Source organism: Chelon labrosus, assembly GCF_963514085.1.
Source record: "Chelon labrosus genome assembly, chromosome: 11".
Taxonomy (NCBI): Eukaryota; Metazoa; Chordata; class Actinopteri; order Mugiliformes; family Mugilidae; genus Chelon; species Chelon labrosus.
In genome coordinates this window covers 2,998,490-3,017,091 of record NC_140344.1, presented here as the reverse complement: position 1 = coordinate 3,017,091, position 18,602 = coordinate 2,998,490, and the positions used below count along the sequence as shown (strand labels likewise).

Here is an 18,602-nt window from a genome sequence, read left to right as displayed (position 1 = left end):
GAGTAGTTGTCATTCAATAGATGTGTCTGCAGTTGCAAAAATGTGCATGTGCGGGGGGCGGGGGACTGAAAAGGCTGTGTAAGAGGTGGGGAGACGGGGGATCACTTGCAATGCTGAGTGCTCTTTGAGCCAGACGGATGTTGTTGATGTCCACGAGGGGAGGGGAGTCAATCACCAATAATCTTACCTGCTTCATATACAATGCGTGCGGGGTGTTCTGGTTAGGGGTGGTACAGTTGCCGGTATACGCAGTGATGCAAAGCCCCTACAGCCAACTTCTATGTCCTCCAGCCCCTGCCCCTGCACTCCTCCACCAGTTCCTGGTACTTTCCTCTCGTTGGCTTCCTCAATCCGCTCTTCCGAAGGCACTGTGAGTTCTGGCATGATTAGGCGTTTTGAAACCTCGGAGGTGATGATCATGTCTGGCCGGAGAAATGTAGTTGTGATACGCTGGGGGAACCTCAGCTGTTTTCCCAGGTCAACCTGCAGCTACCAATCTGGGCTTTGTGTGGAGGAGGCCTGTTGTTGTCTGTGGACATGCACTGGGTTTCTCTCATTTGCAATGGTTTTATCAACAATGTGTGCATCTTTGGACATGTTGCCCTCTTCTCTCTCTGTCTGGCTATAGGTGTGTGTTCACGTGTTTGTTTGTTTGTGTGTATGTTGGTGCGGAGCTCTGCCCATTGTAAAACAGGGAGTGGAGGAGAAGCGTAGATGCATTTCTCAAAGGGTGGAGGAGACCAAACCAGAGTTAAAAGCCAAATCGGACGTTACTCTCCCTAGTGGCAAAAAAAATGCATTCATGCAGCTTTGAAAATATCTATTTGTAGTAATGTGTTCACAAATGCAGTATCATCAATTTGGTGATTTGAATTATAATTAAGTTCTAATCAACTGGAAGCATGTCTCTCATCCTTGCAGAGTAATGAATACTTATGAAGAATATGGTGAAGAGGAGCTCAGTGAGTACAGCATCCAGATCAGTATTCAAGACTCCTGTCAAGAAGCCTTTCTGAAATCTGCATCCAGGTATGAAAGCCTCATCCATACTTCCTTACACTAAAGAAAAACGCTTCTATCAAATAGGGAGCTGACTTGCCTGTGCTGTCTGTTGATGACAGTTTAGCAGCAACAACTGATGAAAATCTCCGAGTCCTGGCTGCCATTGAGCAAGGTGGGTTGGATGTCACACAGGAAATATGTTCCCCATTACCACATAGGTCAGTGTGCTGGCTGTCCTGTGAGGCCAAAAGCCAAAGTCACACGGCCAGTAACTATAAATGACTATTGTTAAGCAGCCAGGCAGACAAAGAAGGAGTAAAATAAACAGAAGGGAGAGATGTCGATGTAAACTGTAAGGGAGAGACAAAGCCCTAGCTCAGCTCCATTGAATCCTGGATGTTTCTGATATTTCTGTTCTTTCTACTTTTCTTTCCTAAAACTCTTGGGCTGTTGACACGGTGCCCAGGTGAAGTCTTGATGCTCAGGGGGATGCTTAACCACACCTTTGCCTTCAGCCAGACAGACAGTCGAGGCTGGCTTCCCCTCCATCGTGCTGCATCCCAGCCAGTCTTGGAGGTTCTGGAGACCGTCTTGAGATGTGAGTTCATATTGTATAAAACTGATACAGGGCATTTGTTAAGTTAGCAATAAAAACAGAAAGTAAGAACTGTTAGTGTCAGTCAAATGTTAAGACACATCCAGTTAGAACACCTAAGGAGTAAAAGAAATCAGAATATATTTTAGATGTTAGATTCTAAAAAAACAGCCACTGTTCGCCTTAATGACAGCTTTGCACATAATGTGTTGGTTTTCAGGTAACACATGTGCCTCATCACAAAGAGAACTGATGGAATTTCTTGTCTTCCTAACGCGTTGAGGCCATCAGCTACAGAAGTAGTGTTGGCAGTGCAGCAAATGGCCATATGAAAAGTGACTCTTATGAGGACCATGCTAAAGTGCAGTTTATACCTCTGCAGGACATAGACGGCGTAACCTATGCATGTATCCTATGCCGGTGCAAGCCATTTATACTTGTGTGCTCGTCAGTCTGGCTCACTCTGTAAAAATGCCACCCAAACACTAGTTGGCGCTGTGTCTTTTTTGCCAGTTGGGTTAATTTTTGTTCCTACTTCCTGCTTCACTTTCTTCTTCCTGCTTCAACAATAGTGACTGAAACTTTAGCCAGTGTTTCACAGAAGTTTTGCTGAAGACGAGTCATACAAATGTTTGTATCTCCGAACCTCCTCAAGTTAACCTTTCCTCGATGTGTTCCAACTTTATTGGTCCAAAACAATCAATTCGAAAACTGCAGAGATGGAGATGGTGTTACGCATCAAATTTACGCAGAAGTATAAACCGTGCTAAGAGAGACAGACCAAGAGTTCCTTGACCTTTGGTTCCAGCTGCTGTGTCTTTGTGAGAAGCAAAGGTGAAGAGATTGTATCAGATGGGGATTCTCACCATGGAGGAGCTGTGATGTTGTGTGGGTGGATGCTTTGCTGGGGACACTGTTGGTGATTTATTCACAACTCAAGGCCACACTTAATTATTATGACTACCATTCCACTCTGTAGTCACATCCAATTTGGTTTAAACTTAGTGAGACCATCATTTGTCTTCCATCAGGGCAATTAACCAAAACATGTCTCCTCTGTATGGACTGTTTGGCCAAGTGCTGCATCAGATGAAATGATAACACAGTCACTTGATCTAAAGTGAACTGAAGTGATTTGGTCTAAATTAAACTGAAAAGTGAGGATAAAGCAGCGAATAAAATATAAATATATTTTATTTGTGAAATCTGTTTTTGCTTTGCTCAGTTTGTGTTCGCTTTCCGCATAAAATTGAATGTGTGTCTTCAGGGTTTTTCTACGCTGTAGAAAAATAGTAAAAATAATGAAAAACTAAAAATAATGAAAGCCCCTTGAATGTGAAGATGTGTTCAAACTTATGACTGGTGCAGGAAAACAAGTACAGACTGATCATACTTTCATGATAATCAAAAGCACAAATGTAGTTCAAATGATAAAACACTCTATACCGTGTTACTGATTCTACTCTTGTATTTAGTTATACACTATGACTGATTGATCCAAAAGGATCGTAAATCTGAAAACAGTAAGCACATCTGATTTGAGAGAACTTTTGATTCAAAAACTGACTTGATTTGTGCAGTTCTAACCGCCCCTTTCTGAGATTATTGCTTACTATTCATCTGAGTCTGTCTGGGGATGCCATTGAAAGTAGCTTGCGCATACATACACTTTGTGTTCAGTTTGACCAAGCATGGCTGAAATCCTCAAACACATTCTGATTGAGTATATCCTGGTGCTAAAGTGCAAACTTGTCGCAATCAAAAGGGGAAACATCAGGACTGATGACATCGTCAAAATAGTGTTGTAATCCAAAGAATGCATTATTGAGGAAGTTTACAACCGATGCCAGCAGTCCCCTCAATCTAAAATAGCCCTGTGATGTCAGTCCCTGCTCATTTAGCCAGATCTCAAACCAGCAGTGAGATGTCCATTTACTTACAGGCTCACCTGCCAGGTTAGCACAGCTGACAGTCCAGGAATGAACAATCTGACCTCTCTGTGTTGTGTTTGTGTTAACAGCAGCTCAGGGGCCCAGTCTGGAGGAGAGGACAGTTATAGGAGGAGAGACGCCACTGACACTGGCCATTAAAGCTGGACTGGTGCAGAATGTGAAGAGTCTGCTGGAGCACGGAGCCTTGCCTCACAACACTAACAGCAAAAATGAGTCGCCACTGCTGCTGGGTAGTACTATAGAGGGCAGAGTTATTGAAGAATGAGCATTTTGGTTAAAGTTAGGAAAAGCTGGGAGTGAATGTAATATTCCTGTTGACATTTCTGCTAATTTACCAGAACAGACAGAAAAACAAATCATGAAGATATAATATTTTGGCAGACATTTAAGTTGTCAGTATAGCAAATTTTTAAAGTCGACTATTATGTGGTGAAACTCGAGTCGACGCCGTCTAGTTGCTGTATTCTTGCCTTAAATACTTCTTGTCTCACACAAGGAAGCTACGGAGGCTTTTCTGCAAGGTAATTGCCGCTGTTGGCCGTCACCCACGTCAACAACATAAACACAATCAGTCTGACACTTCTAATATGGGGCTCTCGCTCAGCCAACTCTCAGCTCTACCATAACTTCCGTCTCTCACATGGTGCATTCACTGACATCATGGACAAAAAAAACACACTCTACAACCACAGCAACAATGTCAACAGATAGAACAGAACTGAAAATAAATTTCAAGCCAGTCCGTTATGGTGAGAACAGACAGCTCATGTGCTACATACAGGGCGCTGTAGATATATTTAGCCTGCATAAATCGGCACCATCCATGGCATTTAATAGTGAATTGTGCAACCCGGTTAAAAAAGCCATATTTCTCTGAAGCCTTCTCTGTGTAGGCTACTGCAGCTAAAGATCCTATATCTTTAACGGTGAAAATGAATGCCTGCACCATGAGATTTTGTGCGTATGATAATATTAATTTTGCTCAGAGTTTCACAAACTTGCCCACAAGTTTAGCATTTGTAAGAGCCAAAAAGAGAGATTAATAAATCTGACAACAACAGCCTGGTGCTGGTCATGGCTGGACATGCAGACAAAGCCAAGCAGTTCTTTAGAAAAATGGTGAAAATGGATAAGGACACTGAGGGAACACAGCTTGTTGCTAGATACTGCAAATTCTTTGAGCATTGCCTCAAGATAATGAGGTCATGAGAAGAGGTCATGCCTAAAGAGATTTAAAAAATACTGTCTGCATGTTCTTCTCTTTTACTAAAACACTTCTCACTATGCAGCGGTGAGGGCTGGCTCATACGAGATGGCGTCCATGCTGGTGGCCCACGGTGCTTGGGTGGAGCAGGTGTGTCGGAAGAAGTGGACAGCCATGCATGAAGCGGCCAAGGTTGGCAACGTGGACATCTTAATGCTGCTGCTGAGAAATGAAGGCCGGGTAAACAATAAGGACGTGACGGGAGTAACGCCGCTTTCTGTGGCTGCAGAGCACGGACACTTCCACATCGCTGAGATCCTTCTGAACTTTGGTCAGTCTGATACAACTTTATCTGCAGATTTAGAGACAGTTAATACCCAACAAAGGGTAAATCTAAACCTGAAGGATTTGCTGGATATAATAATATTGCACTTTCCATACAACACAAGCATCGCAAAGTGCTTAAAAGTATTTCCATGCGTCGGAACTTTCCACATTTATGCATAAAAATGACTCAAAATATTTGTGGATGTTCACACAAGTCGTAACAGTAGATAAAGAGAACCCAGTCAACTAGATAAAAAGGAAATATTGTGCTTTTACGTTTGTTTAGTCAAGTAAATTAATCATTTGTACATATCTATGAGGTGCATAAGTAAGTGAACCCTTGTTTTCAGTATCTGGTGTGACCCCCTTGTGCAGCAAGAACAGCAACTAAACAGTTACATTAACTTCTGGTCAGTCGTCTACAGCGTCTTAGAGGAACAGTACAGAACTGCTTCAGTTTTGAGATGTTGGTGGGTTTCCTCACATGAACTGCTTGCTTCTGGTCCTTCCACAACATTTCTGTAGGACTAAGATCAAGACTTTGACTTTCAGCTCACAGACAGATGTCCTGACATTTTCTTTTTAGAATTCACTGGTATAATTCAGAATTCATTGCTCCATCAGTGATGACAAGCTATCCTGGCCCAGATGCAGCAAAACAGGCCCAAAGGACATTACCTCCCCCATGTTTCTCAGGATGACAGGATGAGGTTCTGATGCTGGAATGCAGTGTTGTTTCATCTCCAGACATAAGCCTCTCATTTAAGTCAAAGCATTCTAACAATAGTGCTCTGACTGGTCCCTTAGAAGTTACCCTATGTTCATTTGTGACCTCTTAGACTATTATGCATCTTGCTTCTGGAATGATCTTTGTCGGTCGACTCCTCCTGTGGAGGGTAACAGTCATTTTAAATCTCCTCCATTAACTATCATAACTATGTATGGCACAGTAAAACTAAAACTATATCATAAGTAAAAGTATATCATGCATAGCTTAGTATGTGGTGCTAGAAGAAGGCTAGGTTAAAAATATATATATTTTTTTAAAAAAGTCTGAGCAAAACTTTCCCTCTTTATATACTCGAATGGGCTTTTCCACAATTTGGCAGCACTTTAAAAAAAAAAAAAAAAAAAAGGATAGCCTATTCAGTTTTCATTTTGATGGGGTCTAGCCTTAATAGTGGCTGCACTGACAGCAGGTAGACATCTTTGTGCACGCAAAGGCCTAATCTCCTCTTCTTTTTTATCTTGTCCCCTCCCACCCCTACTCAGGTAGTAGAGTGAACTCTCAGGCCTGTAATGGGGAAAGTGTCTTGCTGGATGCAGCTGGATCAGGAAACACTGCCTGCATTCAGCTGTTGCTGGATAACGGAGCAAACCCAAACCTGCCCAGCGTCACCGGACACCTGCCCATCCACAAGGCAGCATATGCCGGTCACTATGAGTGAGCTCCTTGTGTCAAACATGTGATTTTTAATGAATGTGGCTGTCTGTAGGAGATGCTGTACCAGTGGGGCTGGTCATAGGAAAGTGGCATTTTTCATTCTTGAAGAAATGAGCAGTGCTAGATGCTTGGGGAGATAGTAATGGCCCACTGGGCAAGCAGCAAATGTGTAAGCAAGCCAGACCTATGCCAGCGCAAGTGTAGTACATCACAATAGGTCCTGTTTGTTGTCTTTGTACTGGACTGTTTTCTGCCCTGCCAACATTTGCCCCCAGTGGCTTTACGTGGGCGATATTTCTTTCTTCTCAAGGGCACTGAAATCATTCTTAACTGAGATTTCAACTTAAATGTTTACATGAATGCTAAATTAAATGATTCCATAATAGGCTTGCATTTGCATTCCCCCAAAGCATTTTTTTTTTTTTTTTGTCATGCAAAGTGTGTCAGTCCACTTTTGAGCATCAAATCTGGTGAAAATATGACAAAACAATCTGTTTTTTGTTTTTTTATTTTTTGCCAAATTTTATTGACAATATTTTATTAATTCTAGGGAACATGACTAAGAAGGACCCAAGTTTCAACTGCACTGTCCAAATTGGTTGCAGCTTCATTAATTTATCAAACACTGAACAGTTTGTTTTTTAGCTACTGCCATTTTTCTGTCCTTCCCGTTATGTCAGCTTAGTAAGAATGTTAGCTTTGAGCTGCTATATTAATTATTGCAGAATAATAGTCCCCATGCAAATTTAGTATATGACAGTATGCACTGGGGCAGCTGTGGCTCAGGGAGTAAAGGGGGTTGTCTACGAACCAGAGGACTAGTGGTTCAATCCCTGGTACATGAACCACATGCCAAAGTGTCCTTGAGCAGTTCATGAAACCTTGAGTTGCTCCCAGTGCAATGTGTCTGTGCTAGTGTAAAGGACTGGGTAGATGTGTCATTGTGACTGTGAAGCACTTTGAGTACCGATAGGTAGAGCAGGTTGTTGATGAACCAGGGTGTTAGCAAAAAGCACTTAATAAGGGCAAGACCATAGAAGACCTTTAACCATTGTGATAGCATGTTTTTGATGCAACCTTCCTTTTCCCTCAGTGCTCTGAAAATGCTGATTCCAATTACCAATAAGAAGACTATTAAAGAGGCAGGTCAGAGCCCAGTCCATTCTGCTGCAGAAGGGGGTCATATAGAATGCCTCCATCTCTTGCTGGCCTGTGGTTTCGATGTCAACAACCGCATGAACACCAGGAACTCTGAAAACTATCGGGACATGAGGAGAAGCGCCTTGTACTTTGCCGTCTCCAACGGGGACGTGGAATGCACCAAAGTCTTGCTGGCAGCGGGAGCAAAGACAGACTTGGACCCGCTGTGCTGCCTCCTGGTGGCGGTCCGGTCAGGCCGTTATGAGATTGTGAAGCTGCTGCTGGCAGCTAAAGCCGATGTGAACTGCTACTTCACGGTGGTGAGTGACACAGTGTTTCCGACAGCACTGCAGTACTGCCTGAAGGACGAGGTGATGATGCGACTGCTGCTCAACAATGGCTACAAAGTGGAAAGTTGCTTTCAGTGTCACCACGACAAAGCATTTGATGATGAGGATGAAGTGGAAGGGAAAATTCCTGTGAGTTCATTGTTGTTCTTAAACCAATAGTCCAATGTTTTAGAAAATCATTTTATTTTCTCTGACACACATGCTTTCAGCATAGCTAGGAATAATGTTAATGCTTATAAGCAGCCCCCTAAAAAAGGAGTAAGCCCCAGGGAGCAACTTTCACAGGAATCAATAGGTTGACTTCTTTTACTGCAGTGTCCTGATCTTTTCAATAATAAATGGTGGATGTGTATAACTTTCCAGTAGAAAAATAGCTAAGTAATGAAGTATTAACACAATGATCCTACGCAGGAATCTAAATCAGTATTGCAAAATAATTATTAACCATAATTTTCAATTCTAGAGATTATTTTTTGCTGATCTTTTTATTCATCCCTTTATGACAGCCATTTTCAAATAATGTAACTCTAAACTCTATGCTTTTTGTTAACATTTCCAAAGGAAACATCCCAAAATTCAGTCTGTAACAGCTAATCCACTTCAAGGCCTAAATGAAAAACCCTGGGCTCTATGGAAAAGAGACAATAAGTCTCCTTTCTTTCATAGTCAGGCAGGAGTGGGGCCTAAAAAGCTCAGCTAAAAACTGACATTCATATTTTTTTCTATTAAGAGCTTTATAACAATGAGTCAGTGACACTGATGTTATTGAACCTGTTCGTGAAAATCTCAGCTGCAACTCAATTCAATTTGACTGTGACCTGGGCTGCACGCTATGAAGTAGAAGGCGGAAGAAAAAAAAATGGAAATGAAAAACGAAACAGAATAAGTTCCACATTCATCAGGCAGACAGTTCATATTTAATCGTTAAAAAAGTGCAACTTTCCTTCTTTTAAATTAATCTTTTATACAAGAAGAAGGAAAATATGAATGACCCTCTCAATGTCCGTCCTCTCTGCAGTTCTGTGAGTTCATGAGTCTCTGCTGCCTCATGCATCTGTCGGGAAGTGTGGTCCGGACTCTGCTGGATTATGTCAACCACGTGCACATCTGCTCCAAACTCAGGCTCACCCTAGAGAAACAGAGAGAGTGGCCTGAGATATTTGAAATCCTCAGTGAGTTTATTATTTTTTATCATAACCAATATTAGATATGGTCATTTATCTCTGTGTTCGCTGGCTAGTAACTGTGTCAGTCATCTGTTAGTAGCATAGTATACAGTCAGTTTTTAGAGCCTTTTTATTGCTTTATGAGAGCAGTGAGAGTGAACCAATACAGAAAGTTATCAGTGCACAACTGAATAAAAAGGGGTGCAGCTGTGGCCTAGTAGTCAGAAGAGCTGATTGTTTGTAATTGCAATATGGGAATATGGATTATACCAGCTTTAATGTTGAACAGTTGATTTCTCACGGTTCCACATGACAGTACTCCTTAAAATGTCATGATTAGCTCTCTGCACCTCAGAGGACAAACCCTTCAGACTTTGTTACCTTTCCTTTTGCACCACCTTCAGGACACACTTTACATGATTAGACCCACTGCTGGTAAGACTTTTAGAATAACTAAATCACCAGTATGCTGCTATGATGACCAATTCATGGTTGCACAGTCTATGCCCATAGACGAGTACAGACTATGAATGCAGACAGTGGACGTGCATGCAGTTTCATTCACACTGCAACTGTTCGTGTCAGTCTGCTTCGTGGACAGGTCATTATTGCATTATGGTGAGGGTCATTTCCCCTCACACTGAACACAGAAAATCACACAGGGCTCCCGTGGCTGGCTCTGAAAGGCTGCCTTTAAATGCATGGCAATTTAGCTACAGGATTTACAGACAATTTGAACCACGGACCTTTATGTCTGTGTGAGCTCTCAGTCATCCAGGTCATGGCATATACGAAAAACAAAGATGAAACAAGGGCAACTGTACTTGTAGGGTTTCCTGAAGATGTGTCTCTCCTCATCCAAGTAGTTTCTTCAGTTCAGAAAGACTGGTGGGGATTTGGGGTTTAAATAGGAACATCTGTGGGTGAAACTCACAAGACTGGGGTCTGTTGACAACTGAATGCTCTCCTGTAATCAGAGGAATTCATTTTGATCGAGTTTCCATTCTTAATGAATGGTACTCTTTAATGATTGTTTGTGTGCTCATCATTAATGATGAATTATCATGGTGTGGATAACCAGCCTCTCATCAAAACAAAGGTCTGTAGCTGACACATGCACAATCAGCGTCACAGACTTGGGTAGGCTACACAATTTACCCTGTTCCCTTACCCTGACACTTTAACACTTTACTATTGCAGCTGTGACGCCCAATGCAGGAATGCAGAGCTATAAGCCATTTGCACATAACTGTTTTTTGATCCCTTTACTTTTATTCTTTTTTTTTTTTTAATTACTGAATACTTTGATAAGAAGTATAATGGCTCTGAACCTTTCTCTCCAGACAGTCCTCGCTCCCTCAGTCACCTCTGTAGACTGGTGATCAGGAAGTGTTTGACCCTAAAGAAACTCAACAACCCTGAAATCATGAACCTGCGCATTTTCCCGCCCAGACTGAAGCGCTTCATAAAGTACGAGGAGCTTGACCTCTACAGCCAGGACGCAGGATGCTTCATGTGAATATATTAGGATTTCCCAAAGGAGCACTTCTTGTATGTCACTGAAATAAAAGCATGGATGTAACTGTTTTAAAATGTTCTGCTTCTGCCAAATGTTGTTCTAATTTTTTATAATGTTAACTGTGAGTATTATTTTTGAATCATTGCGAGGCTGAACATGTGATTTTGCAAAAAAGCATTAAATCATAGAAATTAAAACATTTTTTTGTTTGTTTTTTGTTGTTTTGTTTTTGTGGCTACTTGTGAAATCATCCCATAAGTACTGCATATTCATGATAAGACTTTATTCTCGCACAAAACAGATGAAAGGCATTCTTGCCACGAACAAAATCTTCTTTTTCAGTTGATGTACTTGAAAAATCAATATCTAAACTGATAAATATATGCTGCTAACATTTTAATTCAATCCCACATATACTGTCCTGCTGCCTCTCAGTGACATCGCAAATGACAGTTTCCTGAAGAACAGTTTTAAAGCTCAGTGTCATTGCCATCTTGGCAGAGTCAGGCCTTTCCATTGTCACACGGTGTGTGACATGACATCCATTTCATTCATGCTATTCTACCTATTGTCATCTTGGCAATGCTTGACTCTGCCTGGCTAATGCAAACAATGTGAGGAGCTGGGGTGATTGAGTGACACATTATCTGTGACAGCCAACACCTGCCAATCCAAATAGCCACACCCTTAACTATGCAGAACTTTAACTTGGTAGTATTACAGAAGTGTGTCTAATTATTAGGCCCAGTTCTTAGGCAATAGGACGAGTACCTGCATCTACATACACAGCTAACAGATGTTAACATGGGAAGGGCATTAACAGCAGGACTCGTAACAGAGCATAAATGAGGCCTTATGCTAACTGCACTTTCAATCAGTATGTAAGGGTCTGCTAAGGTCCAAGTGACCCTAAGTACATTTTGTCAGACCTTCAGGATACTTAATCTGAAGTACCATTTTGCATACCAGTGGGTATGCATTTTGTGAGTTTCACACATAGACTGTATATAAATATGGACAATACGTCCCTGTTATAGATGACCCGCCCACATTTCCTCCAGACTCACTTTATACAGACTATGGTGTCACATGTGCACAAGGTTGCACAAGTAAAAGCTGGCGTGTGACATGATATCCATTTGTTTCATGCTATTCTACTTATCGACCGCTTTTGGAAGGTTTACCACTTTGTTATGTCTCTGAGTTAATGGGATCTCTAGGTTGCCAGGGACAGCAACACCTTAACCAATAATTCAAGAATGTTGCAACAATTGATGCTAAAACTGAATTTCAAAACCTGTGGGGTGGAAGAGAGGACAAGTAGTTTTGCCAAAATAAAATAAAACAAAAGTAGACCTAAAAAACTATGCAACTATGTGTAGGAAAGTGTATAGGGCACCCCTGACTTACCTAAGTACATAACCACCCCACCACATGTTTGTTTGTTCTTTCTCTCTCTTTCTTCCTTCCTCTCTCTGTCGCTCCCTCAGGTTCTAAGAGAGACACAGGGAGCCCCTCTAGAACTGCTGCTTTTATGGTATGGCCCCTCATCGAGAGTGGCAAGCTTTAGCCGATGACAGAGGAAGGAGGGGGAAAACAGCAAGAGAGCAAAGAATACAGACACATATACAAAACAGGTGCTCCTGCACACAACAATCTTTATTAGGGACCACAGGGTTTGGGACTGAGAGTCATAGATGGAACATGTAAGACATTGGGTCTTTACACAGAATTTATTGAAAATAACATAAAGGTTGAATAATAATATATTACCCTACAGACTATGACTATGACTGTGATTTTTCCCAAAGCACAATTTGCTGTACAGGATGTCCTTCATTTTAAACTGCACATAAGACAGAAAGTGATTCAAATTAGTGGTATGTTAACAGAAAAAAAATTGCAAAAGTGCATGTTCAAAGCTGTCCAAACATGTGACCATCCACATATAAATTAACATCAAAGGGATCTAAGGACATATCTGTAAATCTTCAGCAGAGGGGAAACATGCCATCAGTCCTCTCATGCTTCGAGCCTCTTCATTATCTCAGCAGGCTCTCAGCGATTCATTGACCTGATGCATTTGAACACATGCTGCATTGATCTCTTCTGTAGTGAAAACATTTCCGCTCTCGGATGAATCATAATGACACAATAAATAATCATACAACTGGCCAGCTCGTTATTGTTTGCCATTAGCTGTTGCAAATGTGCTCCGACTGACATTACACTCCATTAGGTGCCGTGGAATGGCCTGCATGTTGAATACACTGGAACAGGTGACGCCTAAAAATAGCATGGTAGAGTGCTTGTGTGAAAGTGCATGCGAGGGTCGGGGGCGGTTCATCCGTGGCACAAACACTCTACTGCTGCAGCTCCGTCCTGTGACTCCAACACGTTTATCGGGTGAGAATGACTCATTTGATTATGTTCTAGGCATAGTTTGGAAGTATTTCCAAACAAACTCATGAGGTGATATAAGTGTTAAGGTTAGATTACCAGTGTCTAACAATAGTAAGGAGGTCAAGGTGTCAAAGGGTACAGATATTTAAAAAAATAGTAAGCAAGGACTTCAAGGGAAAAAAGAAGTTCATTTAAATGCTAGCCTAGCAATAATTCCAAATTAAATTACATTTGACTTCATCTAAATGTGTCTCTATTTGCCTACTCATTGAGACTCAAAAGCTTTGTCCCACTTTCATACTAAATGTGAGGTGTTCTGTCTGTTGTAATAACAGCTACATTTTAGAAAAAGATCAAGTAATTTCACTGGAATTGTTGCATCTGCATGCTGGAGATGATAGAAATTACACTGTGTGAAGTTGTGCTTTGTGTGTCTCCACCTGTGTGATGTCAGAAGGATGGACACAGCCGAAGACATGGATGAAGACGAACTTCTGGACCACAGTGTTCAGATGATCATTCAGGAGTCTTGTCAGAGAGAACACCTGGCAGGGTGCTCAGGGAGGTATAACACTGTGAACCCAACTCAGTGTCTTGAATCAAAGCCTGACATGTGGCATTTTCTTTTTAAATGTACCCTAATCTCCTTGTTTGTACCTTTAGAAGTGAAGCTCTGAAGCTCGTGGAGGCCATCAAACAAGGTATCACATCAGTTCCCTGTGCACATTGTTTTATGCCAGTGTTGGAAAAACTGATTTCCTCCATATTTGTGGTCTAAGGGAGGAAGGGAGATGGAATGAAAGAACAGGGCTTGAGGGAAAAGAAGTCTTAGTTGAGAAGAAAAACAAGTATTTAATGTTAGACTAAAATAAAAAACAGTCCAGTGGGCTGATAATTGAATCCTACACTGAGGAGAATCTTCCTTTTTGAAATATCTGTGCAGGTGACATGTTGACCCTGCAGGAGTTCTGTGATTTCCCAGCAGCTTTCCGACAGGTGGATGAGCACGGCTGGTATCCTTTGCATAGGGCAGCAGTCCAACCTCTTGCCCCCATCCTGGAGATGGTGCTGTACGGTGGGTAAGAGGTCAAAGCCTTTATTTCCCAAATGTGCTGCAAACTGCTTACAGAGTATGATATTGTGAGCATCTGTCTTAAAAGCAGGTGCTGGTGTGAAATAAAGTCTAACTTCTGCAGTGTGCTTCAGCATCTTTCAGCCTGACTCTGGAGGAAAAGACTCTGGAGGGCGAGACCTTCCTGACTTCAGCAGTGAAAGCTGGTTTGGCGGAAAATGTCAAGACTCTGCTGGACCACGGAGCTTCTCCTCACACAACCAACAGCAAGAATGAATCTCCTCTACTTTTAGGTCTCAGTTGTTCTTGTCCTACAGAGCAGACACTAGAAAAAAACCTGTAGAGACACTCAACATCAGTCTCTGGTCTTCTCCTGTTCTCCCTGCAGCAGTCAGAGCCGGATCTGTTCAGATGGTTTCCATATTGATAGCTGCTGGAGCTCGGGTGGGACAGGTGTGTCTGAAGAAGTGGACGGCCATGCACGAGGCCTCCAGGGCCGGGTGTGCTCGCATAATGGAGCTCTTGCTGCAGAATGGAGGTCAGGTGACAGAGGCAGACCAGTATGGAGTGACTCCTCTGGGCATCGCTGCAGAGTATAGCCACCCTGAAGTCCTGGAACTGCTCATTAAATACGGTGAACCATTAACACCTGTATTTTCCACTGGAAGCAAAAACTGAATTTTTGTGGGATTACTGGTCTAGTGATTTTCTGTTGCTTCCATAAAGTTGCTGGACTCCACTTCACCATGATCATGGTTATTACCTCAGCCAAAGATAGCATACAACTGTTCTCAGGCCGAGCAGGATGAACCATAACATGTAACCTCATCATCATCATCATCTGTGAAGTGATGATGGAAAAAATATAACATATTTCACTGCTCACAGATGCTACTGTAAGAACAACATTTTTACGTCAGTTTCAAAAAATGATTCGTCTGCTTTTGCGTTTAGGTGCTGAAGTAAACGCTCAGGCGCCCAACGGCGACAGCGTCCTGTATGATGCTGCAGGTTCAGGGAATCCAGACTGTATCGACATCCTGCTGCAGCACGGAGCGAATCCCAACATTAACAACCTGAGCTCCCAGCTCCCCATCCACAAAGCGGCGCACGAAGGACATTACCTGTGAGTAGGTCGACATTACACAACTGTAACCAAAGAGGTTAATGTGGTGTTTGGAAGACCTGTTATGGAGGTATTTTGTGGTTAAAGATACCAGAATAATCAAGCAAACACCCCACACAACAATGCATTGTGTAGTTTCATTAAAAAAAAATTGAAGCGCTGTCATAAGGATTAACACCAGGATATGGGGTTTGGTGAACACCATTTGTAACCAGGTTAATGACTAATTATTATACAATTACCCTATAGAGTATAAATTCAAATTTCAAACACCAACATTGTGTTGGTCCATCATGCATGTGCTTTGCTTCATCTTAACAGTGCAATGTAAATGCAAACAGAGAAGTATAAAAGGGACTTACTGGTTTAGTTTAGTTGAGTTTAGTTCCTAGAACTACAGTTCATTCATTCATTCATCTTCTCTAACCACTTGTCCTGTGAGGGGTCGCGGGGTCTGCTGGAGCCTATCCAAGCTGTCATTGGGCGAGAGGCGGGGTCCACCCTGGACAGGTCTCCAGTCTATCACAGGGCTAACACAGAGAGACAGACAACCATTCACACTCACATTCACACCTACGGCCAATTTAGAATCACCAATGAACCTAACCAGCATGTCTTTGGATGGTGGGAGGAAGCGGGAGTACCTGGAGAGAAGCCACGCAGACACAGGGAGAACATGAAAACTCTACACAGAAAGGCCCCAGTTGGAATCGAACCCCGAACCTTCTTGCTTAGTTTCACTTCTTTTAGAATAATTTATTTATTCTTTTTCTTGTCAGAGCTTTGAGGATTTTGATCCCCATCACCACCCGACGGGCCCTGCGTCTTTCCGGCCACAGCCCCGTTCACTCTGCTGCCGATGGAGGCCATGCCCACTGCCTGGAGCTCCTGCTGCAAAAAGGTTTCGATGTCAATTCACTGTTAGCCCCTCACATCTCTGAAAACTACGGCGACATGAGGAGGAGCCCGCTCTACTTTGCTGTCTCCAATGGTGATGCCACGTGTACAGAGCTGTTGCTGAAGTCAGGGGCCAAACCAGACATGGATCCTCTGCGCTGCCTCCTTGTGGCTGTCAGGTCCGGCCGCTACGAGATTGTGAAGTTGCTGCTGGCGGCCGAAGCAGATGTGAACTGCTACTTCACGGTGGTGAACGACACGGTGTTCCCCACAGCGCTGCAGTACTGCCTGAAGGACGAGGTGATGATGAGGCTGCTACTGAACAATGGTTACAATGCAGAGAAATGCTTCTGTTGTAACCATGATGACGACTGGGATGACCTGAGTGAGTCTGGATGTTCGCAGCAACAGGAAGAAAAAGTTTCGGTGAGTTCCTATCCTCAGTTAGTAAAAAAAAGTTAAAAACAAAAAGAGGTGCCTCAAAATCAGGAATTTGTAGTTGTAAGATTGTCTGCCTACCTTTAAGTGCCTGTTTGGGTTAACTGCATCTCTTCTGTTGTAAAGTTTTGTGATTTTGTCAGCGTCTCCTGGCTGGTGAACCTGATAGGTAAAGTAGTGTCGATCCTCCTCGACTACGTTGGCCAGGTTTCGCTGTGCGGCAAGCTGACAAAGATGCTGAAGAAACACAAGGAATGGCCTCACATTCGCAGGACCACTTGTGAGTTGACAGCGTTTTAAAAACAATCAGATAAAAGAGCAGCAGTTACTTGCGAGAAGCAAGACCAGTACCTGCTCCACCTGCTTTATCTGTAGGCCTTGAAGTTTCCTTTCACATTGGAACGAACTGCTGTTCTCTGTGATCCAGGTAACCCCCGCTCTCTGTCTCACCTGAGCAGAGTGGTGATCAGGAAGCATCTGAGCTGCAGCGGTCTGAAATCCGTCCATCTGCCCAATAGGCTGAAGGACTACTTGCTGTTCAAAGAGAACGACCTGTACTCTAGAATAATATGTGGAGAGGACTGAGGGAATATTTTTCTTGGATCAACTGAGTCTTAAGTGTTATCAATGACTTTGTGTTTATTTTTCATCTTTATGCAACAAGACCTATATTTATTGAAAAAAAAATATTGAATTAGACAAAAAAAGCTTTGAAAAACAGGAGTAAAAATGTTCCCAGCTTAACATACAGAACAACACACATTCATTAAGTGTCTTAAATCCCTAAATACATTTAAGAGTAAGGCTAACCTCTAACAGCAAGTTCTCTCAAGTGATTAGTAGTCAATCACAAGCACAGCAAGTTAAACACAAACATTTACCCTCTATCAGCCCGTTGGTCTTAAAAGGGACTGTCCTTTTCCAGAAAATCTTGAAAATGAAGATTACTGTGTATTTCCATTAAAACCGTAAGTGGTGCTGATTCTCTGTCAGATGAGATGAAATGGTTGCAGAAGAAAAGGGCACATGAGTGACCACATAATTAAAAGAGCACCATTCAGTTTGTTAGATAGTTATCCTCTATTCACGGATCCATGTAAATCTGATCTTTAATTAAAATTAATTTATAAACTTTTCATCCCCAGCAATTTTTCAAAAATAGAGTAGAATATCTTTATTGTCAATCTACATGTACAACTAAATTAAGTGCAGTCCATTCAGTGCAAAACTTAAATGTCATAAAATACAACATAAGGTGATAACTATAACATAAAATATATGCTAAGACGTGAAAGACAAACACACACAGACATCAACATTCCACACGTATTGCACAATCCCTTAAGGAACATGATGCTTTAGCAGCACTTAACACACTGATAGCTTTCCTGTTACAAGCATAATGCTGTAAACAGGACAGTATCGGCTTGAAGCGAAAATAGCATTGTAAAATGTTTTAATGGTTATATGAAAGCACTTAAATTTTCGGGCCCACCATCCACCCCAACCACCTCCTGCCAACTCCAGTGTAGTTATTAATGTGTGTAGTAATCCATATCTACCCAGACCATTGTGCTGCACCACAATATAAATGGAAAACTAGAAAGATGTATAAGAATGTAGATTTGGGGATTTGGGATTTTGTGGTTGGTTATAAAAAAATAAAATAAAATAAATAAAATAGGTTGGTGGAAATGCAATATTGCAATATGTTGCAAAAGAAGGAAAATATTCTAGATACAGTGAAGGTGCATGAAAGAGAAGTGATTTGACTAGCATTCTTGTTGTTCGTAACTCTGATGGATGTAAACAAGAACAAAATGGTATAGTTTCTTATCAAATCTTCAAATTGATTATAATTTTTACAATCTTTCATGGATGTGAAAAAGTGTGTGTACCCTTCTGTTTTATACTGCAGTCATTGCAGTCACTTGAGGATTTTGACTTGTATTTGTGAGTCAAGTCCA

The 18,602-nt window shown here is 41.9% G+C and overlaps 1 protein-coding gene across 1 annotated transcript; it reads left to right on the top strand.

Annotated features, from left to right (window-relative positions):
* The first annotated feature begins 813 nt into the window (after nt 1-813).
* On the top strand, nt 814-17,652 carry asb15a (ankyrin repeat and SOCS box containing 15a). Its single transcript, XM_084555922.1, has 18 exons — nt 814-1,029; nt 1,122-1,174; nt 1,469-1,600; nt 3,618-3,779; nt 4,839-5,088; nt 6,357-6,524; nt 7,618-8,143; nt 9,033-9,186; nt 10,524-10,695; nt 13,557-13,667; nt 13,766-13,803; nt 14,046-14,177; nt 14,309-14,467; nt 14,563-14,813; nt 15,113-15,300; nt 16,080-16,623; nt 16,762-16,915; nt 17,063-17,652. Exons 1-18 carry the CDS (start codon nt 926-928, stop codon nt 17,218-17,220), a joined length of 3,456 nt encoding a protein of 1,151 aa, XP_084412048.1. The 5' UTR covers nt 814-925; the 3' UTR covers nt 17,221-17,652.
* The last annotated feature ends 950 nt before the right edge of the window (nt 17,653-18,602 follow it).